Source organism: Cyanistes caeruleus, chromosome 8, assembly GCF_971803275.1.
Source record: "Cyanistes caeruleus chromosome 8, bCyaCae1.hap1.1, whole genome shotgun sequence".
Lineage (NCBI taxonomy): Eukaryota > Metazoa > Chordata > Aves > Passeriformes > Paridae > Cyanistes > Cyanistes caeruleus.
The window spans coordinates 22,637,814-22,661,153 of record NC_141708.1 but is presented as its reverse complement, the minus strand read 5'-3'; the positions used below and the strand labels follow the sequence as shown (position 1 = coordinate 22,661,153).

The window sequence follows — 23,340 nt, the reverse complement described above, 5'->3', positions numbered from 1 at the left end:
TTCGATACTGGTCTGAGAAGGAGGCATCAAAGGATTAATAAATAACTACAATGCACAACCTATACTCATCTATGCTTTTTTGTCTATTCCCTCAGAAATATAAGCAGGACCTGAAAAGCTAAGGTACTCAAATGGCTACATCTTGACCTTTTTCTCCTTGAGCAATCAGTAAACTTGAGGTAGAAAATGTCAAAGGATAGGCTAAAGAGCAGGAAATTGTGTGTGTAGCATGAGCTGTAGCAATCACTCATTATGAGGAAAATAGCATTTTTCTAATAAGGTTTTAGTCACAAAACAAAAACAGAATTCAATTTAGAATTTTAAGCAATTTTGAAAGTAAAATCAGCATATGAAAGTAATTTGAAAGCATTTGAAAGTAAAAGCAGATATGACAAAGAGAAGTTTGTTCACAGCTAAAAGGACAAGCCGGAAAGACCTACCCTGATTCTTAAATTCAGAAAATGGAGAGCATGAAGGAGATTGGGATTTCAGAGGAAAGAAATGTAGATGAAATATTGACTTCTCATGGTAGTAGAAAAAGACATTACACAGATAGTCTAGTTATCATGTCTAGGACTTCTTCACTCGTGAATGCCCTCTTTGGGAGCAGTAAGACAGCAGGAAACAAGGGACATATTTATTTGAAGCTGCAAAAATTGGGAATAAGAAATACTGTAATCTTGAACATCCATCAGAGCATAATTGCTGTTTTCCATTTAGTGGCAAAGTATGACTTTCCAAGGACTGCTGGAAGTATCAACATTTCACAAGGACAGCTCTGATGATGAGCGATGGTCCTGGTGTCCTAGTCAGAAGCTTTAATATCTTTTTTTCTCGCCTTGCCTTCATCCCTTGCAATGCCATGCTGCCAGTTATAAAAGCTTGGTGTAATCCCCAGGGTTTATAGAGAAAGCACATTAGGTGTAAGGAGGGTAAGGCAGACATTGGCTTTGGCAGTTTGTGTGAACTGATGAAAAGCAGCAGCTAACTCCCACAATGGAGCAAGAGAAATGTACTCCCCTTTTGAATCACTATTCAGACAGTACCAGAGCAACTAATCTGAGATAGAAGTTCACCATGTTGGTATGCATTTGTATACCTATCATAGACTTCCACTAGAAAATAAATATCTTCATTTTTTTCTGGGTTTGCATTAATACTGTACCTATCTCTGCTAAGTCAATTATGGTTTAAAAACCTGAGTCGAATACAAAGAAAATCATATATTCTGTGATGAAACTGTACACAAAGTGAGAGGTAGTGAATTTAAGCATTTATGATTCTGACTTTGGTACACTTCTGGAATTGAAATCTCATCAGGAAAGGAGAACACAATTAAAACAGCTTTCTCTTGCATTGGTTCATACACATTAAGTACAAGTTGCATGCAGCAGAAGAATCTCAGCCTAGATTAGCAGTATCATCTTTTCACAATGTGCAAGGAGAGCAAAGGGCATGCAATTAAAACATGGTGCAAGCAAGCACAATCACTTAGCTCTGAAAAAAAAAAAAACCAAACCAAAACCTCACCTAGTTTTAGACAGTAAAATAAAATTGCAAGTGATTAAACATTCACTTGAAAAAATTTCATCCTTCTAATAACAAAGCTTTTACAGCACTACTGCAAGTTCCCCTTCTGCTCTCTTGAACATAAGCCATGATGTATCTAAAAACTAATAAGATCTACAGTGGGTTTTTTTGCTAGATTCATTACAGTTTGCTGTCAAGTGGTCAATCCACATAATTATTTTGCACCAATATCTTTCTGTTCATTCCCTCTGACTGCATACCACAGCTAGTGAATGTATGGTATATTTAAAAGTCCTCACCAAGTCATTAAATAATTACTATAAAAACACTCCTTTGAAGCAAAGTGAAATACAATAAAATCCAGACTTTTTTAAAAAAATCCTTCTGTTTAAGAGGAATTTGAGCCTACAGAAATAAGCCCATTCTGATTATATTCATGAACTAGAACAGACAATGTTGTTATTTATTTGCAAAATAAGGTCTTCACTGAACTATGAAAACAGTCTGACAACCCATAATTCAATTAAAAAAAAATAAATTATTCCTTCACCATCCCCATTTGCATCAAGCAAATTTCTTGAATGTTATCCTCAGTAGCTTTTTGTCATGCCATGAAGATATGTCACTTTTTTTTCCCCTTAGAATCCTTAGTCACAGTGTTTCAGAGGTTGCTTTGCACGGATGCTGTACATGTAAACGCAGGATTCTTTCACTTCTTTCATTCGAGAAATAACACTACCATGAGACACTAATTATGGACCATGCAAACAAACAGTTGTGTGTACCCTAAAGTCCTTATCTAACTTTACAGCAAATCTCAAAAATGTGGACAGCTTCCTCATGTATTTTTCTTCACCACTGGCTGCAGGTATGGAACCCCATTGGCTAAATAAATTCCAGGAGAAAACAAGAATCCTTAGTGCGTAAACTGTTGCTTGTTAATGGGCTTGAACGCCTACAGAATTGTCTGCCTCTGACCTTAAGACAGTCTTAAATCAATTTAGTTTGACAGTATTCAGCTCTTGCTGGACAGTGACCCAGAGTCTGATCCTAGCTCTCTGGAGATTAGCCAGACCAGCTTGTATTCTAGTGCTTTTCTTCTGATGCTTTTCTTCTTCTTTCAGCAGAAAACATTCCAGCACATTTAACACATGCACTGTGTGTGCACATGCACTTCCACAAGTGCACAGACACTTCTAATGCTTTTAATGTTTTAAGAGTTCAGTATTATACTGACAGTACAGTATCAGTTATTCATTAACAACTTTAATAGATGAGAATATATGCTTGAAAACCAAAAACAAGTCCATTACCTTTTAAAGGCGCTGGTTCCTTTCTGCATGCCTCTTTCCACATGTTGTCCTTGCACACTGATGCACAGCCCCGCAGAGGGTTACTATGCAAGCACCCAGTGTGGTGAGAACTCTCAAACACTGAGTAACTGCAGTGTGAATCATTTTGTCACTCCTTACATGTTATGACCAGTTTGTACTTTCCTCCATTGTACAGCACACCTAAACCTCTGTAGTTTTAATCTGGGACAGTAACATTAGTAAAGGAATATAACAAAGAAATATTTTAGGGATGTTTCTAATATCTTTGTGTTGATGAATGCCCAAGTTTCCATAGTAAGAGCTGCCAATGCTTCTTTGCGAAGCAGACCATTGCAAATGATCAGCTTTGTCTAGGTAATTGCTAAAAGGCTTCCAGTAGATTCTCCTACTCTGATGTTGCCTATTTCAGCACCTCACTAGCTTCTTAATAAAGGTGCTTTTATATAATGACAAAGCAACCTGCAATGCCACGAGACTTTTGAAGGAGAGGTTTTATTTACTGACCAGCTGATAGCATTCCGCATTGCTAGTTTTGTCATGGCTCATACTGATGAGTCAGCTAACATGTGATTGCAATGACTGGAACCAGAGAATAAATGCAGTTTTGAGGAGTGTTGTATTGCTTCACTCCATTTAAATTAGCTAAAATAAGAATTTAAAATATCCACAGCCATATGCCCCTGTGTGGGCAGTCTTTGGGGCTAAACAGCGATAGTATAGGAGAGGAAGGAACAGGTTCATAAACAATGATTTCACAAAGTAAACATGAAAGTGAGGGAAACAAAAAAAAAAAAACCAACACTAACATTTAGACAATATAGAGAGAGACAGCATTTGGGATGGATGAACTGCACAGAGAAAATGAGGAGCACACACATAAGAGAGTCTAAGGACACTCTTGAGTGATGGAAGCAGTGAAGTTCACTCTGAAGATAGTTACCATTGGATTTATCCAACTTATAGAGATGTGTACACAGATATAAAAGCTGCAGCAGCTGTGAAAGCACTTAAATGCACTACTTAAAAGCACTGGGATGTACCATGTGGTACAGAAGTAGGCAACTGGTATTTACAGCGAAGAGTTGATCAAAACCAAAAGACTGGAGACAGAAGTAAGTACTATTTATGAGAAGTCTATGATCATATTCACCTCAGGAACCAAATGACTGGTGTCAGCCTGTGCCATTCATCTTGAGGTGGCTATAATAAGTGATAATGATGAATGCAATCCACACAGCCAAAAGGTTTGCTAGCATGGTAATTAGCATTCTCCATTTTTGAAGTATGTGCCCTAAATATTAATTGACAACCTTCCATAGCTCTTATCTTATAGGCCAATATTTTTTATCAACTAATTCTTAGCCTTTATATTTTCATATTATTATTCTGGATACTTTTAAGCAGCGTAGAGCCCACTGAAGCTTTTTAGATGTTGTTAAGCATTTCCTGTGCAATGAATTCATATATGTAGTAAACTAGACTTGAGTCTCAAACAACAAAATATTTCCCAAGAGCAACTTAATTATCTGAAATAAAGGATGGAGCCATCTCCTAAAAGTGGAAAACAAGACAAAACAAGAGGACTTAATTACAGATATCTTTTCATGATGTCTGAACCTACTTCTTAGATGTCCACTACCAGTTCTCACAAAATACTGTGCAGAACATAAACATCTTCCCATTACACTCATACAACCTCCAACAAATCCCTGATCTAGAGGCATCAGCTCTGCACTTCACAGAATTTAGAGAACTTTTATTTCTTGCTATCAGGTATTTTTTAAAATCCATATATAGTGTAGCCATCACAATGCCCTGTGACAAAGAATTTTAACAGCCTAGATTTTCTTTGTGAATGGAAACAATTTTTGTTTACCCATTACTCGATGCAATTTTAGTTTAAGGTTGGTATGGTCAGTGAATCATCTTTCCATATCTGGAACAATCTGACAAGCTTTTTTTACATTCTTCTCTTTGCACATCTTTTAATTTCTCTCATTACAGATTGAAAATTACCACTTGGTTAATTCTTAGCTCACATGGAAATGGTTCCATCCTTCATATAATCCACGTTTACCATGATTCTCTTTTTTTTTTCCCTGCAGTTTCCCTAATTTCTACTTCATCCTGTTTTAAGTTGAAAAAATTCCTACTGCACCCAATGTAAATGACACAGTTATAAGTGGGATTTGTACAGAAACATTATAATTTCTCAGTTTGCTTTCTAATCTTTCCCCAGTAAATCCTAATACACTACTATTTTGGGCCATTTACTGGTAACAGAACTACATTTTTAATGTAAACTTCTATAAACCCAATGTTTTCATTCTAAATATTAAAATATATTGTAATCAATATAATCCATGTGCTTCCCCAAGAAATACTCTCAAAGAATGATCAAGCTATTATCTTCTATATCTAACAAAAAAAGACAAACAAAACACAAAAACAACTCCTTTCCTTGCCAAGAAATATGTTTTACTTTTATATTTAATTTGTACACAGTAATCATTTTGGTTTAATTTTTGGGAGTTTGGCTTTGTTTACATAGACATTTCTATATATAATTCATACAACTGAATCTACTGAAGATGTCAACTTGGAATTTGCAAGACTTTTTTCTTTAAATAAACTTCTATATGGTTTATTCCTAAAGAAAATGGTCACTTTAAAAAACAAAAAAATGCACAAAGAGAATATCTTGCCATGTTTCTCCCCTCTTGTGCACTTTTCCTGCATTCATTATTGTTATTGCGGACTGTAATTTCTACATCAGTATTTAAATGGACATCCCCTATGAGAAGGATGCTACCTTTTGTCTCTTGCTTATTTTGCATACGTTCTGGAATTTTACTCAAAATTTGGTAAGACATCTTCCTTAATCCTTTTTTCTTCTTCAAGACCCAGAGTTTCACCTATCTATTCTTACCATTTTGACAAGAATAGCATGCCTTACTTCCCTGGAAAAAGCATTTCAGAAGCTCTTTTCACCAAACTCTGCCTCTTGAGATTTGACAGAATTACTGAGTATACATTTCAGTTAGGCCACTATAGTTTTAAGGAACAGCAACTCTTTTGATCACATTACATCTAGACAGTATCTGAAAGCTTAAAACCTTTCATCACCAGGTCTTTGGACACTTTGGTTCACACTGAAGGCAGAGACCACAACTTGGAGCAAGCATCTCCGAATCCATGTTGCATTTGGAATGGCTGCACAGCAGGAACAGTTAGAAAGGGAACATTTGCAAGACGGGAAACTCATCCTGTTAGTGCAGTACACACATCATATACAGAGGGGCTACAGCAGGACCTTACTGGTGATTAAATGAATTCTTTAAAGCAATGACTATACATCAGTGTCATAGCAAAACCCAGTTGTATAGCTATGCAATAAGACAAAATAGCATAGTTCCTTAATCTTATGTCCAATAACAGTATGATTCAGTGTAAGATAATGTATCAAATAGTGTGTCCTACTCTTTTTGGACATTAATCTTGACAGAAAAATCTTTAGCTCTGTATGGATTAGTCAATGCAAATTCATTAACTACTTGTCATGCTTCTAATACAATCTGCCCTGACCCCAAAGACTTGACAGTGCAGTGTTAATCAAATCTACAGAAGTTCCCATACAGACAAAACAATCTGTTTCAGGTTAGACAGATTACTTTCCCCTAAAAAAAGGGGGAAAAAAAGGTTGGAATAAAGTATGTGAGAAAAATATTTAAAAATATAAACTCCACTTCTTATTTTTTCAGATCCTTTAAGATTAACAACATTATTCACAGTTTTCTGTATTGAAAAGGAAAATAAAATCAAGGACAGTTTTAGTTTGGTTATTTTTAAGTGGCATCTAGAAAACAGCCACTTCTTTAAGGTAGCAAATCTACCTTACAAAAAGTGAAATGAAAACCTACTTAAGTTTCAATGAATATAGTCTTTTACCCAAAAAAATATTTGAGGGTAATTGCCATAAATTCACCCTACACAGCTATTTTCTATGCAATGCTTTGATCTTATTAGAAAAAATAATGGCCACTGAACCCAAACATACATGAATGGAGTAGAAATGGTGCACAATATCTGTCTGCCTTGAACTCATAAACTCAAAAGATGAGCCACTCACTTGCAACTGGATTAATGAACAGCATATTTTAGCTCAATTTTGTCTCTCAGACTTGCAGTCCAAAATAGAACATATTTGACCTTTTACTTCTGTATCTCATGCTTGCAAACAGTAGTGTTAGCAGTTTTAACAAATACAGCTTACAGCCATATTGTAGATCAATCTCTATATTTAGTTTTAACTTATACCTTTAATAAATATTTAAACAACCATCAATAGAATTTGTCTAATCAGTTTTCTCAGATACACCCAAAAAGAAAAGTAAATAATGACCTAATTATCAAAATAATTCCACTTAATACCAAAATATTTTTTCCTTCACTTTGGTCCTTGCAGCAAATTTCAGTCAGAATAATCACAGGCAATGGCTTTCCTTTCAGGCTTTTATGTCTGGTTGCTGGTGCCAGGCATTTTGTTTTTAATCTATATGAACACAACTTGATACATAAAATCTTCCTAGTTCAATTGATTTCATTAATTAAAGATTTAATTAATTAAATCTTACTCTTCCCCAACCCAAACCTTATTCTTCTCAAGTGATATATTTTAAAACTGAACACTTTCAGACTTGCTATCAACAGCCGTATGTACTCAGTTTCATAGAAGTCCTCTGTTCCAGATGCAGCTAATCACCAAGGAAATGTCATCTGGTACACCACCACAAATTTGGTGCCCTTTATTCAATTGTAGCTATAACTGTTTAGAAAAACCAAGTATGAAATAAAAGTAAATTTCAGTGTACAGTCAACAGAAATCCACATGCAATATGCACTAATAATATAATAATAAACACAGTAATGTATAACATTTTTATTATTCCTATAAACTTCCTTTGTAAGGAAACAAATAATATTTCTCTTATTGTTCTTGGAAATTAAAGGAATATGAGAAGGATATTAGTGAGGAATTATTTTTATAATCTTTATAATCCCTATTATTTTTAGAGGCAAATATCAAGTAAGTTACACTTTTCATACGTGAAATCAAGCACTTTATGTATGTGAATATCTTAGTTGTCATGAAAAGAACTCTGCAGTCAGTAATGGTATCAAAAATGGAAGCTCTCTTTTGCCAGTGAAACAATGTTCAGTATTAACTCTCATGATATTGTAGCCCCAGAAAATATTTGATTAGGGTGATATGATATTTCTTCTGACAACTATTAAAGGAAGCAATAAATACTGAGATAAACAAAATATTGGTTCCTAAGCTATGTATAAAGCCTTGTAGATAAGGATAAAATGAAGACCTGAATATATTACCAGATATTTTAACTGCTAATGGTTAAAATTCCATAATTAAGATTCCATAATCTTGTTCAATAGCACACCAGAGACACCTGATAGCAAAACCAAGCATTATTTTTCAAGGTATGAATGATACAAATCAAATAGGCTAATTTCCTCATTTTACTTCTAGTCTTTCCCTGTGACAGCACTGAAATTCCACTTTGTCCACACCTCCTGGATCTGGGAAAGCAAGACCAACAATTACGGCTATATTTTGCAATACAGACTGAACAAACTGGTTTACACCTGAGATATTTAACTGAAAAGAATATGTAAAGAACAAAATAGCCTGTGATATCAAAGTTGTGATGAGATTTATTTGCTTAAAAATGCTACAATGTAGTAGAAAGGATGACATCTCAGGATGGTGTGGGGAGATTCATTACCAGAGGAAAGGTGTTGAAATAGCAGCAGATACATTAGAGTTGTAAAGGAACAGTAGGTACAGCAAGTCGGTCTTTATTTACCTTTAATAAAGTAAGCTAGTAAGAAGAAATTATTGTCTATAACATCTACTCCTCTTGAACCAAACTTCATACAATTTCCTTTCATGACATGTGCAGATCCAGTAGTCTTCTTACCCAGGTTCTAAGCTTTTCTCATAGCGCCAGAAACTTGACAATATAAAAGTTGTTGCAAAGACCTGAAACAAGTGCTTGTTTAAGAAAAACTGCTTTCACTAGAAAATCAAAACACAATTTTAAAACAATTGCATGGTAAAAGATTGAAGGTCCTGCTTGCAGGTGACTTGTAAATAGCAGAAGAATGATTGCAACAAAGTATTAGCTTACTACCTACCAAACTATTTTTGTTTTAACTTCTTGGTAATAGTTTGCCCTTTGATGCATTCACCTTGCTCTTTGGCTTTTCATCTCTTTATTCACTTCATTGTTTCTATTTCCTTTTACAAAAATCTTTAATTATCTCTTTTTGCACATAGGGCTGTTTATGGATTTATCATCGTAACCAAAGGCCATATTTCTTTAGTAATTTCATTAGTTTCTGACTTATTTAGGAGGGCTCCCCCCCTCCTCCCCCTTTTATGCTAGCACCTTAATACCTTTTTACTTTTTTTTAAATATTCTGCTAGTTATATTGGCCATCTTAAGACAGTTTCCTCTGACTGTAATTTATCCAGAGATTTGCCTAGAAGGGATTAAATGTATAAATCTCAACCTTGTTATCATCTTATTTCATGGTTTGTTTTACCTTCAAAAAGAAATGTCTTTAAGCCCATGAAAGTAATTTCTTGCATAGTCATTAGATCTGAACTTAATCACATGCACGGTTTTGAAGGTTCTCTACCAGATTTTCTTTACTGCTGAGAGATATCTCTGACACTGAGGTGAAGCCATAGCTAACATGTAGGCATTTGGGGATTTCTCTTCTGAACATTTCAAAGACCTGTGTAACACACACCCAGATGATGGGGATGGGACTGCTGCTGGATGTTGAAGGTATATACCACACTTCACATTCAGATTAGCCAGATGTTAAAAAATGAAAGACCAATGCCAGATAAGACTATCAAATTGCTATATATAACATTTAGCATCTTAATACACTGTAACATGGTGCTTTAGATGTAATAAAAGTTTTTTCCTGAAGTATTTAGGTTATCCAGGACTACTTTGTGCTCAGTCACTTGGGCTCTTTTGAAAAACTTTCCCAGCATAATTTAAGACAAGGCTTTAATAAGCAGAAGCAAATAAATTAAAACATAATTATCTTTTTTAACTAAACTGAAGTAAGCAGACACCATTGTCCCAGTTATTTAACCAAACAGCTTAATTAATTTGTGAGTTGAGAGCTGCTAATGATTCCCCTTGTCTTTTACCCAGACACCCACTCTGAACTCTCATAAAGAAAATATCAGGGCAGGGAAATTTCTGTCTCCTGTCACCCTTTTGCACAAATTTCTGCTACACACTCATTCTCAGTCAAAGACCAGGGATTCGGTCTTGTGTATTGAGAAAAGGTTCTTGGTTTCTACGCATGGAACATCAGCAAACAGATACTAATAAAAAACTAACTTGGAGTATGCTTAACTTCAAATATATTAGTTTGCTTCTCTAGAAAATTATTTTACATGCCTGGCGTTTCTTTTACTCTTTTTTTATTAACTCAGACATCTCTGACACCTACCTTTTCATTTCTTTTTCCTGCTGTGACATCACTGACTGAAATGGGTCAGGGGTATTCCTTACTAAAATACAGTGAAAGAGGGTGAAGTCACCACGATGTAGATACTAATGTAAACCAGAACCAAGGAATTTCTGCTTTGTGAAACCAACCACTGAAAGCTCTAAAACTTTATTATATTTAAATTCATTAAAAGGATGAATCTTTAAGAAAACAGTCTTCTCTCAACATCCAGCATGAAACAAGCATCACTCTCCTACTTCTGCAAAGAAGCAAAAAAAGTTGTGGTCAAAAATATTTTTTTTTCAAAATTGCAATAATTGGTTTTGATATCAAAATTGGTATAAACACTATAGAGACATTTCTGGGTTTAGTTTTGTAGAGGAAAACAAAATGCATCTCTGTCTCACTCCCTAATGTCTATAGATGCACTTTCATTTTTATATTTTTTAATATTTATTTAAACATATAAATATATATGTTATATATAAATATATATATAAAATATATAAAATTGCTAGCAAGCAATCAGAATTCTTATATTTTCTATGAAAATTCAGTAGAGACAATATTAATATATACAAATAAAATAAATTTTAAATGATAAATTTTCAAACAATTGAGTTTAACACATAAAATTCTTTCATTTATTTTCTGCTGCATTCTGTGTTTTTGTATCAGTCACCAGAGCTGAAAGCAAGTATCTTCAGTCTTTTTCTTCTTATTTTAGGAAATCATCTTTACCCCATTTGAAACATATTATTTTGGTTAAAAACAAAACAAATTGTAACTTCAATATAAATAGTAGCGTTTTGGAGCCACAATGACTCTGCAATGTCACTGTTAAGAAGTCATCCACCCCCATAGAGAAAATATAATTGCAACATCCTTTTCTACAAGAAATTTGAAGATAACATGGGGAAAGTGGTTGTGGAACAGAAAATTATTAAAGAAAAACAGAGCCATTTAAAAACAGCAAAGCATTTCATACTGCACCAATCGAACTGATTGCTTCAGAAGAACAGACACCTCACAGGGGTCTAGCATTTACCTTCTCCCTATGGGCACTTGTACTACTTTTTGGTATGGCTATTTCTGCTGCAATGTAAAAGCTATATTTTGATAACTACTCTCTTAGAAAAGATTCTGTTCCTAGAGAAAAGTTTTAATACAGAAACTGTTCCAATTCTAGGTATATCTGTTTATGCAAGATCCACAGTGTGCAGATGAAGAAATTGTCACCAGTATGTTGCAAAGCAGGATGGGTCTCCAGCCATACAATCATGAAATTTGCTAAATTAGGAGAAAAAAGGATTTAATTTCCCATGAGAGCTACCTTTCTCCTATATCGAAAAAAATCCTGACAGAAGAGCTGTCCTTTAACTCTTTTGCCCTGGAGATTTCACAATGTTCTTCTTATTCATCTGTCTTACCACATATTCTTAAGGACGTAATCTCTGACTGAAAAATATCCTCCTTTTGGACTTACTAGCATCTGAAGTCTTCTTTGGAACTGTGAAAAATCTGGAGAAAACCTTCAGTCAGACATCTCAAAAAAGAGAAGAGTCATAGAAATGACTATGCCCATGCTTTATTCAAAAACTGAATATGATCCATTCATAAGTAGCACTTTCATTCTGACAGGCTGGCCATTAGGAAAAGAGACATAATTTACTCCAGCTCAGATACCAGCCCATTAAATTAAAAAAAAGTTGTCAAAGGCATGGATACATGCCATGTATCATGATGCTATATGATGAGATGGTGATGAGATCCATACACAGGTAAACTAAAGTTGGGAACATGTATGTTAGTGATGGGGTTATTTAATGGTTAATAAGGGTCGTTCACTTAAAAATTAACAGAGAAAATAGTTTCTGCAATTATTAACTGAAGACTAGATAATGCAAGGTAAAAAATAATTAAACTAGTGAAAAATTACCTAGGGAATTAGATAATAATTAACCCAGAAAAGAAATTAATTTGTGTAGGTTACATTAAAAGTAGCTAATGTGTAAATCTGGTAATGGGTGCTTAACATGCATTGAATTGACAAAATGATCAATGAATGAAAAAGTTAATGATTGATTGATTGATGGAGATATACCAATTAACCCAGGTTAATAATTAAGGAGTCATTAATTAGTTAAACCTGATAGCTTGGTGAAGACCTGCAGCTTCTTAACTGAAGAAGTATACATTTTTTTAATGTTACCATAGCTTGAATGACTCTTGGATTTATATTAGTTCTGCCAATTTTAATCAAACATTTTAAGTTTTGGAGTGCTGAGACACATAAAGACTTTATTTGTTTATACACATTACAGCTCATTGTTCACTCTTGGGAATGTGTATTTGATAAACGAAAACAAAATTATTTTGAAATACATGTTGCTATTTTCCCCAACCAAATTAGAAACATCCTGCCCTTATGTTCAACAAACACAGCGGGGTGTTCATACTCAAAGATTTCTACTTGCATATGCGCAATTTGTCAGGTAGTTTATGAATATTTACATATTAATTGGCCTGACATCTGTCATAATTGCATATTAATTATTTTTGTTTTAATCAGATAATTGATTTATTATACTGCTGTCTGCAATTCTAGAGGAATGTCCCTGAGGAACAACGCATGCATACGCACAGATTTGGTCTTCTGCCTCCTCTACTGATGATGTGAAAAAGTTTTGCTGTTGGTTTTTTTTTAGAAGAAATATGCATTTTAGAATTTGATTCAGTGCTTGTCAAAAGTTAGCTGAAAGACATCCATTGACTTCAGTGAACTTCAACTGTAGTTGAAGGCTTCAGCTGTAGGCCTGTGGTCAATGAAACAAAGCATTTCTGAAAAAACAGAGTGGCAAAAATCAATGGGCTTTTTGATTTTGGATCAATGGAGAATAACAATTTCAGTATATAAATTATACAGGAAGAGGAGGTTAAGTTACAGGTGTGGGAGAGTAGCAGACTGCATCAGAAAGGGGCACTGATTGTGTATAGAGATGGTAAACTGCAAATGAACAGAAATAGCATTCTGATTCTTAAATCACTGAAAATCAGAACTTAAAAGGAATTAACTAAATATATGAGCCTCACTAAACTGTATGTGTGCTTTCTGATGAGACAAAAACGTCTCATGTGCAGTGTCAAAAAAACAGGTCAAGCACATATATCACTGCAGTGTAGCAATGGGCTATAGGAAATATATCCAGGAAAACTAGGCAAGGAAATGCTAGAGCCTGCTTAAACCAAACCAACTCAGGAAAATCTGAGCCTGTTAGAGCAGAGCTCTAACAATGTAGATTGCTATGAGAGAAGTGACATGCTGACAACTTGACAGAAGTATAAATATTTTCAAAAGAAGGTTCTCCCACCCAAATCTGGCTGATTTCAGTCAAATAAAAAAGCCTGAATTTCTAGCACCTTCCAACCCTTGAAGAAGACAGAAGAAATAAGTGTTTGGATTACTGGCACATGGAAAGAAGTCCACTGATCCCATAAAAAGCCTGATCGTGATATTCACGTGACATGAGTCAGCCTAGAGCACCTCTTTCAGTAGGATATCCCCTTTGTGCTGATTGGGAGAGGAGGAGAAGGAAACAACTCCAGAGATGATCCCATTCTAAAGCTGTAATAAGGCATGGCAGAGGAGACTGGAGATGGAAAGCAACATGCTTCAAAGGGGGTATTTCCATGTTCAAAGCAACGAGAATCCAACAATTTGCCAGTTATGGCTCATTTGATGCCTAAATCTCTCCACACTTTTCCCCAAAAAGATTCATTTTATCCAACATCACCCTTATAAACATAAAGCCAACTGAAGTTTCAACCATTTGAAATCCAGATGCACAAGTAACTGCTTATCTGCATCTCCACCACAATATGAAAGGCAGGAATGAGAACAGCCTTGGCAACATTCTGTCATTACCACATGGCAATTAGACTACTATATATATTTCACTTGACATTTCATTGATATAGCCACTTCCAGTAAGTTGTACTACATCTTTAAACTGGCCTGTCCTAACGGAGTCTAGCATGGATTTGGATTGGCACCAATATCACTTCAAACCCTGCCAGGTCCCTCAACCATTCCATTTGTAACTTTCACATTATTTCTCATTCACAGTTTAGAGCTTGAGCAGAAAGGAACTGCATGGCAGCCTGCCAAAAGAAGTGTTTATTGTTTATAAATTATGAACAACGTGTATATATCTGCAATTGGCAGTTTCTATCTGAACCAAAGCAAGCTTTATTTATAGAAAATTAGAACATCTTGTTTTGTCCTATGTTATGGCAGATTGTCTTAGATGGAACAAAACACATGCATGAACCACATTAAAAACTAAGCCTTAGTTTGTCCAGACCCAAAGGGTACATTCTAGTTCTTGCATTATTAAAAGTCATTACCACTAATTAGGATGAAGAAGTAATATTTTATACATATCTAGTGGTAACCTGGTTATTTTTCATGACATCTTCAATTTTTCTAAATAAGCCTTAATGTTTGCAACATTAAGGCTTTAGTACAAATCCACAAATGGAAAATGGCAAATCAGATCCTAAATCTGAATGCTAAAAATGCTATTGAAAAAATAATTTTTAAAATGTTTCTTTTGCACTTTGTGGAACACCATCAAATTTATTTTGTCTCAAAGTAATATCAGAAATCCACACATAATAAATAAGTTCACTAATTTCCTGATTTTCTTTTTAAAATCTAGTCTATTATTCTGTTTCTTATAAAGTGTCTCTAAAGGATCACAAGAGAGGGGTGTTATGAAAATATCTGCAGTAGTGATAGAAATATTGAGTAGCTTTTAAGTATTCATTTCCAAATAAAAGCTTGAAAGAGCAATTTCAGTTCCTGAGAGCAGAGTCAAGCAATATTTGAAAATAATGAGAAACAATTACTTGCTGCATTGATAAATATCTTGGGACTATCACCACAAAGTATCGTGATTTTTTCAAGAATCACCACAATATGGTTTTTTTTCAAAGCTAAATTATATCTAAAGTGTATCTTGACCACGTAATACAAGTTTAAAGCAGTCACCTATGCAAAGAAAGAGCTGGAATGGAAGTGGGAAACAAATGGAATAGGATAAAAAGGAGAATAAAAGAAAAAGAGGGAGAACAAAAGAGTATCTTAAGCCACTCTCACTCTGTCTTTCTGCAAGTTGCAGAAGACAGATGATCAGGAGAGAAACAGAAGAAAAAAGGACTGGTTTGGAAGCTTATACAATACAGCATGAAACAGCCAGAAGTAGGAGTCCTCAGAGAGTTTTGTAAGGAAGCTGCTCAGACAGGCAAGTGTTCCCTTCCTGCTGTCAGGAGGCACAGCCCCATGCTGCTGCACCTCAGTGGCACTACCCTCATTGCTGCGCTGCTCTTCAAACTGACTGCACACAAAACAGCTCTAGCTGCTTTTTGGTTCTTATTTTCTTTTGGTCTGGCATCAAGGAGACTATGAGGGCAATGGCGAGTGTGGGAATCACCTGCATGATGACAGAAGGGAATCCATGATTACAACAGAAATTTCTCCCCCAGTTTCAGAGATGAGAGTAACCCAGAATGGGAGTTGGTCCTGTTGCCAGCCCAGTCAAAACATGGTCCTAGGGCAAGGAGAGCACCAGCAAGCTGTGCACAGACCCTTCTGCAAAAGGCTCCTGGAGCTATAGCCTGGCATTCTCCCACACATCCCAGAGAAATGCCAGGCCCACCCCAGCTCGGCAAGGTGGTGCAGGGCAGGAATGGAGTGGCATGTAGAATGGTGGAGCATGAAACCTGCCTTGCACTAGCTGCAAAACAGCTGACAAAAATGAAGAAGAGAATTAGCAGTTAACAGAATGAGGGGGAAGGTGGGAAAGCAAGATCTGCAGGGACATGTACACCATGCCACAACACTTTTTATACCTGCATTATGTTTTGTTCTCATATAGAAAAATATGTCACAGCCTATCCCTTGCATTAGATAAATAATCTGGGAATAAGAGCTTCTCTCTCTTCTCTACAAGCTCGACAGGTTTCATTTAAACACTATTTTCACCTCCACCTTCCTGGAAAGCGAACTCAGAAGGTAGCTGAGCCAGAACCTCCTTCGCAAGATCAAACCAAGAGATAGATATATACAAGTAAAAGAAACTAAGTGTGAGTCATATAAAGTGTCACTTTTACAAATATATCAGCATAACACAAGTCTGACTTTGCAGGATTTCCAGTCATACATACACTACTTTGTCCTTCTAGTCTCCGAAAAACACAGTTTTAAGGAACTTGAACCCCAAAAGTTTTAACACCTTTTGTTTCTATGTGTATCAACTGTGCACACTTAGAAATTTCTGTTACTGAACACACCTGAAAATCATGGGACAGCACACAGCACTGAGACAGGGTGCTCTGCCTGTGACATAACATGTCTAAAATTTTTCTAATTTAAAGTTTAAAAAAATACTATAGCATAGACTTCCTGCATGCCTCACAATGTTTTAATATCCCTGCTGGGGGCTTCTAAGTGGCAGCTGTTTTAATTCAGACAGCATATTTATAGCCCTTATATCTCTGTCTCCCTATGTGTCACATTCTCCACCAGAGAGGCAGCTACTGAACATATCTTCACTTTGGTCTTATTTTGGCCCCGTTTGATTCATTCGATCTCTCGGTACCCAGTAATTATAGCTATATATATAACCTTTAGCTTTCCAGTGATATGTATGGTTACACCTCTCCTCTCTTCTGTAAAATCCTTTAGCTGAGTGTCCTGAATTCATTCCTCTTTCGGGGATAATGCATGTCTCAGTGTTTCTGCAAGGGTACAGATCAGGGGCTATGGTGCTAATTTAGCATCAGCATCACTACTGGAGAAACAGTTATACTCTGTATTGACTAATTTTTCTCCTGTGACTGTATTGAACCTGCTCCTCAACCTTTTCTTCACAGAATGCCATCACCATCTGAGTAATACATCATCAGTGCAGTTCACTCTGATGATGTATTATACTAACATATCATTAGTGCAACAGCAGAGCAAGGCGCTTTGATGATGTATTAATGCAATACATCATCGGAATGAGTCACTCCGATGATGTATAACTCAAAAGATGGTACTATCCAGGGAAACATGGACATTCAATAAATCAGGGACAACATTAAAGAATAAAATCTAGGACATCTTCTAGGGAAAAACAAAGCCTCAGAAAGCTTTGAATGAATATAGCATGAGGTTTTCCTTAAAACAAAAACAAACAAACAAAAAAATAGACATAGAACACGAATTGTCATATTAATTTTATCAGGAATGTAGATTTCTGCAGAGGACAATTACCATGATATTCAAATTTGAATTCTCATCTGCAGTGACACATGATATATACAGGGCATTTTAAGTTAGTGAAAGATGATGTGATACAATTGGTAATATACTCACTTGAGACTTATCTTACCTGGAAGCAGAGAAAAAGGGAAGCAAATGCAAAAAAATCCAAGTCTCTTTCCTCCAAAACAAAAAAAAAAGGGCTGAAACTTTTTTGAGCTGCTAAAAGGAGCAATTAAAGGATGTTAAGCAATTAAAAGGTGTTAAGATTTACTACACACTTTACATAAATCTAACAAATCAGACAGTACTGAAAGTAGAAATGGCAAACTTTAAATAAGTATGGCACTGAAGATTAAAAGGCACTTAGCCATAAATATTTATATAAATATGCTAGTTCTGTAGATATAGTTGATAGATAAAAAACCAACAAAAAAACAAATATCCATGGATTTACACAACTGATTTCAGCCTACCAAATGTCAAATCCTAAATACATCAACAACTCATGAGAAAGCTACTAAATGCAATTCAGAGTTAGTCTCAAAATTTATAAGAAAGGTTAATTAGGAAATTAAAAAGAAAAGAAAGTGAATTTCGACATCCTGAATAAACCTAATATGAGATAACAATGCCTCACTGGTCAAAGAAAATACATATTTTGGGGGGGGGAAAAAAAGGCAGAGGTTTTTTCTCACTCATCCTGCTGGTTTTACGGCAAAGCCAGAAAATAACCACTGTATGAAATATCAGATAGCACTCTACTTAAACAGTGAAAAATTTCTCTAGTGTTATGTGTTTATTTTTGGGTTTCTTACTCAAACAAACACCCGTCTTTTGCTCACACATGCTTGCACATACAGACACCCTACCCACCACATACCTTAACGTGCTTAAAAAGGGGTAACTTCCGAGCATGTCTTTTATATCCTGAGACCTATTGTTCAGCAACAGCTCTGCAAATCCCCCTGCCATGAGAACAGATAGATTTTTGTTGATGTTGTTTTGTTTTGTTTTAAATTGGCCTCAGCTGCATTTGATTGCTCCAAGCTTGTGGAGATTTTCCAGCTGAGGCCCTGAAATCCCCATTAGGATTTAACTCCTCAGTCTCACTTTCCCCAGCTCCCCAAATCCCCGTCGTGCTGATACCAATAATGAATGTACTCATACGTGTGTGTAGGAACGATGGAGAGAAAATGCCGGTGTTTAAGTGGTAACCCTGAGCCTTTGTGCTCCCTGCAGGCGGTGAGTGCGGAGCCCGCTCCGCGGCCCGAGCGCTGTCCCAGCAGGCCTCGCTGGCTGTCATCACTCTGAGCAAAACTCTGGCACTTCAAGTCATCTCAGTCACTTCATGAAAGAGATCACTTTTCTTGAAGCATTTCAAGTAACTGCGGTCTGTAGAAGGAAAATATATTTAAAACATGTTGGAAAGACCCCTGAAGATGGAACAGAACTGATAAATATTGACGAGAGAGACGAAATGGGGCTGCTCTGCAGAGGTTTGTCTCCAAATCCCAGCTTACTTCAGCCCGCCACCTCCCCTTGGGGGTCAGCGGCCCCATGGCGCCGGTCCTACACACGGAACCGGGGCTGGAGGTGCTCTGGGCCGGGAGAACTTCCCCACACAGCCCCGGCCAGCTGGCATCCTTCACAGAGGCAGAGGCTGCCCCTGGGGCCCGGCACACAGAGCCACAGAAAGAGCAGATCCTCCCTGCCATGCCCCTCTCTGGCTGGCGATAACAACGTGAGTAAATGTCACAGTCTGCAGCAAGTTGCAGCGCTGCTGTTTGGGTTTAAAGCCAGCCCTGCCGATTCCGAGCTGCAGGCCAGGCTGATGTCAGCCACGCCACAGGGGCTGCTGGGGTTACACAGGAGTCCATTCTATCAATAAAACACTGTTGCTCTGGGGGGCATAAAAATATACAGGGTTCTTAATTGCCTCAGCAGTAGCAGAGAGAGAAAGAAGCTTTCCTTGTTCTTAACAAAGAGTCCTTCCTATACTGTTTCAACTAAACCAATCCTGCCCATATTCCTAGGGCGTTGCAATTCCTTATATATATTTAAAAGCCTCCCTAAAACTCACCAACTTTCTAAGTGCTTTTGCTGGCTAAAAACTATACTTGTCCTTCTCCTTCTGTGTCCTCATGTGTTCATGACACCATATGAAGTAAAAATATGCATTTTTGTGCAAAAATTCAAACAAGTGTGGAATTGTGTGCTAATGTCTCTGTGTTTTTAACCAGCAGGGTCAGGCTGTGACTTACCTGGTAACAAAAGGTGTTGATGCAATTTTGTCAAAAGAGAAAAAAACGAGAAGTGTTCCCTGTCACAGTATACCCTATATATATATATATATATATATATATATATATATATATACACACAGTATACCCTATATATACATATATGTATCTAGCCTCTTTTAATAATAATAGTGTATGAAAGTAAAACAGGGAGAAGAAAACTCACCAAAAACTCTGTCCTAAAAAGACAGTATCAACTATGAAGCAATATCAAGGAGTAAGCCTCCTCAAGTCCCACTTCTTTTGCAGATGTTGCTTTTTTTTTTCTTTTTTAAGGGACATGGTTCTGTAAATTTGAGTGGAAAAGGAGCCTTTTTCATTTGGCTTAGTTCTTAATTGAAACCGTCCTACATTTCAACACAGACAGTAGTCAAGAAACATAGATGAAAATCTTAATACTAAAGTCCTTATCAAATTCATATGCAAATAAATTAGGAGTATTAATTACATCATGTGTGAGTGAAGAAATAGTTATTTCTGCTAAAAAGGACTTGATTAACAAGACTCTGGTTTTATATTTATACAAAAGAAACACCTCTGCTCCCTCAATCTGCAGGGCATGAGCACTCAAAATGAACATATTTTAAGTAATTACTCACACTTGATCACCTCATGACATAGGTCTGAAAATTGCTTAGTCCTTTCCTTCTTACTTGTAAGAAAAGGATTACATTTTAACTTCTATCTCCCATTTTGTATGCAACCAGTGAACCTGAAATCATGTCGAAGGACAGCTTAACGTGTGGAGTGAGGAAAATAGTCCATAACCTCAATCCTAGTAATTTGATTTCTATACCACACTAACAACTTTCTTAATGCTATGCCCTTGGCCTTGCTGGTCTCTGAGCAGTCTTTTTACATTTTATTTATTTTTTCTTCTGACTGAAACTATTATAATTTAATGTTAAGAAGTTGCCATTTTATTGAGACTTTTTCCCAAATACTCTTCTGAAATCTGGAAAATAACATCTACAGAGTAAAATGCAACATCCCCTCTTATTCAGCAGTGTTGCATTTCCAACTAAGCACACTATATCGCTCTAGACTCTTTACTATAGGTAAAGCAAATTTACTTGGCTTTAATGAAAAGAATCTTGAACATATATTTAATTTCAAATCATTCTGCAGAAGAGTCCTTCTGAAAAAAAATTTATTTGGGCATTCAAGCCAGGGCGTTAAAGACTGAGTCATTCAAGGATTTTAGCTCAGAATCATCTTTCTCAGTATGAAAGCGTCTTTATGTCAATCAGAAACTGTCTCAAAATCAAATTCTTTCTCTGGGCACTTGTACCTCAAAGTTCAAATTAAGTTATTTACTTATTTCACCCAAACAGAAAGTACATGGGACTCTACCCAAAGATGGCTTTAATCCTCAGAGAGTTATAGATGACATGGCAAGTGTTTATGCTTCTCGTGCTATTTGTCACACAGTCTCTTATTAATGTTTTTCATGTGTCATGGCATCCCTTGGGTTGACTGTCCACCTACACTGAACCACAAAATGGCTTTGCTGATGAAAACTCTGCTTTGAAAAACTGGGATCAATAAAAAAGAGGAAACTTTAAGGTAAGAAGTGTAAAAAAAATCTCCTAATTCCACTTACATTACAGAGTGAGAGAAACTCACTCTTAAATATGTGATTTAACATAACAAATTCTGCACAAATGGACAAGCACATACTTGATTCAGTTCTGATTATGCCAGTCATTAAATACACTAAAGTGGTTCTGTGGGAACATCAACATACATCAACATGTTCAAGAAGCTTCCCACTTTCATAGCAATAGGTACACAGAAAGTTTCTGAGGCTGGGTATTTGTGAGTAAGCTACAGGCAAAAGCAATATGCACATCTAACCCTGCTAAACTTTTGTAATATCATCTTAAACTCAGCTGTAATAAATAAAAACCTCTCTCTATTTTTTTTCCTAGCAGTTTTACAAGATGGAAGTGCAAGTACTAATAAAATATATGGTTTAATTAACTAAACTTATGCTGCAGTGTACATTAGAAGAGGATGATTTACAGAGAGTTATCCTCTTCAGGACAGAATAATGCAAACAGCATAATTAAAAGTTGATGAGAAGTGTATTTATTGAGTACACAGAAAGAATAGACACTCAGATTTATGATACACAAAGTGTACCTTTCATTTGCAATATTAACATTTTAAAGTCCAAAGCATCAGCATAATGCATCCAAAGTGTTCTATGCAGCATCCATATAATTCAACCCTGTTAAACCTCACACTGCTGATGGTAAATTATGTGACCTGAACATATACAAGTGTAACATGATATATTGTGATATCATGATTATGTTCATTGAGATGTCTGTGGATGCAATATATCACATTTGCCTGTCTGTAAGTACATGTGAAATAGTTGAAGGGCCATTCATTTATTTGTGACATGAATTTCAGAGCCATCAGTCATAGACCCATCAATGTAAAAGAAGTCACTGTTTAATTTTAATGAAAGTGCTTTTAGAAAATTCCAGCTAGTATTCATGCAGATCAGGGCCTGTTGAGCCTTGGGTATTTGATATATTATTTTGAGAGTTCAGAGTGTGCATAACCATTCTAGAAGATAAAATGTATATTAATACCCTGGGAATTTTCAAACCTGTAAGCTAGGTAGACACAACCTCACAAGACAATTACTTCCATTTCTGTCCTTATATTAAACCCAGTCAAACATAAAAAAATATCCTTTTTTTGAGGTACAGAGGCAGATACTATGAACATCTATTACCCAAACATCAATACTACCGAATTTTTTAGAGAGACACACAGATGTCATGCACCAAGAAAGGCCTTTTGTCAATATCAAAATCATCAGGTAAATAGACTCTCAACCAGCTGTAACATGTTTCAGTTATGAAATTAATTTGTCTTCCTTGTAAGTATATTGTATTTTGAACAGTTTGATGCACAAAGAAACTTATAATGGGGGTTTGAAGATCCATGTTAAAAAAATAATTGTGGCTATAGTTATAAAACCAAATTTGGAGAGAGAGGGGAATTTGTGGGAAAAGAAAAATAAGCTTCTTTATATAGCATTGTCTTAACATATACATTCTTTTCAGAAAATATCTTTTTGGAAAGGTGAAACTAGATGAAGAACATCTGCTGGTCCCTTATAATTAGGAGTTTAAATTTTTCTGAAAATGTCCTTTAAGTCCTCTCCCAATTTAAAAAGTATTTACAGCAAAATGTTTGGGGTCATTCTATGAAGTCAGAAGTGGCAAAAAGGTCTGCTAACAGAGATGAAAATAGTTAATTATTTAGCAGGTTTTCCATA

General features: G+C 35.9%; 1 protein-coding gene and 1 long non-coding RNA gene across 14 annotated transcripts in view; one reads left to right on the top strand and one right to left on the bottom strand.

Moving 5' to 3' along the window:
- Positions 1–5,320: 5,320 nt before the first annotated feature.
- On the bottom strand, positions 5,321–21,895 carry LOC147651923 (uncharacterized). Of its 13 annotated transcripts, none has more exons than XR_015289868.1 (8): positions 19,260–19,406; positions 18,907–19,131; positions 18,620–18,704; positions 17,867–17,917; positions 11,914–11,973; positions 10,428–10,686; positions 8,750–8,925; positions 5,321–7,689 (listed from the first exon to the last, which is right to left on the bottom strand). XR_015289868.1 is itself a non-coding variant. In XM_086899895.1 (5 exons), exons 1-5 carry the CDS (start codon positions 19,040–19,042, stop codon positions 8,871–8,873), a joined length of 429 nt encoding a protein of 142 aa, XP_086756021.1. In that variant the 5' UTR covers positions 19,043–21,895; the 3' UTR covers positions 8,726–8,870. The 13 variants fall into 13 exon arrangements, 3 of the variants coding, with proteins under 3 accessions (XP_086756021.1, XP_086756022.1, XP_086756023.1); XR_015289871.1 differs by lacking the exon at positions 19,260–19,406 and adding an exon at positions 13,072–13,243 and having other exon boundaries at positions 5,321–8,462; positions 17,867–17,955; positions 18,907–19,252; XR_015289863.1 differs by having other exon boundaries at positions 10,428–10,488; positions 18,907–21,895.
- LOC111931046 (uncharacterized) overlaps positions 19,281–23,340 on the top strand; it is a 22,213-nt gene continuing 18,153 nt past the window's right edge. Inside the window, exon 1 of the long non-coding RNA XR_015289872.1 lies at positions 19,281–21,605. This is a non-coding gene — a long non-coding RNA (uncharacterized LOC111931046). The remainder of the gene's footprint in view (positions 21,606–23,340) is intronic.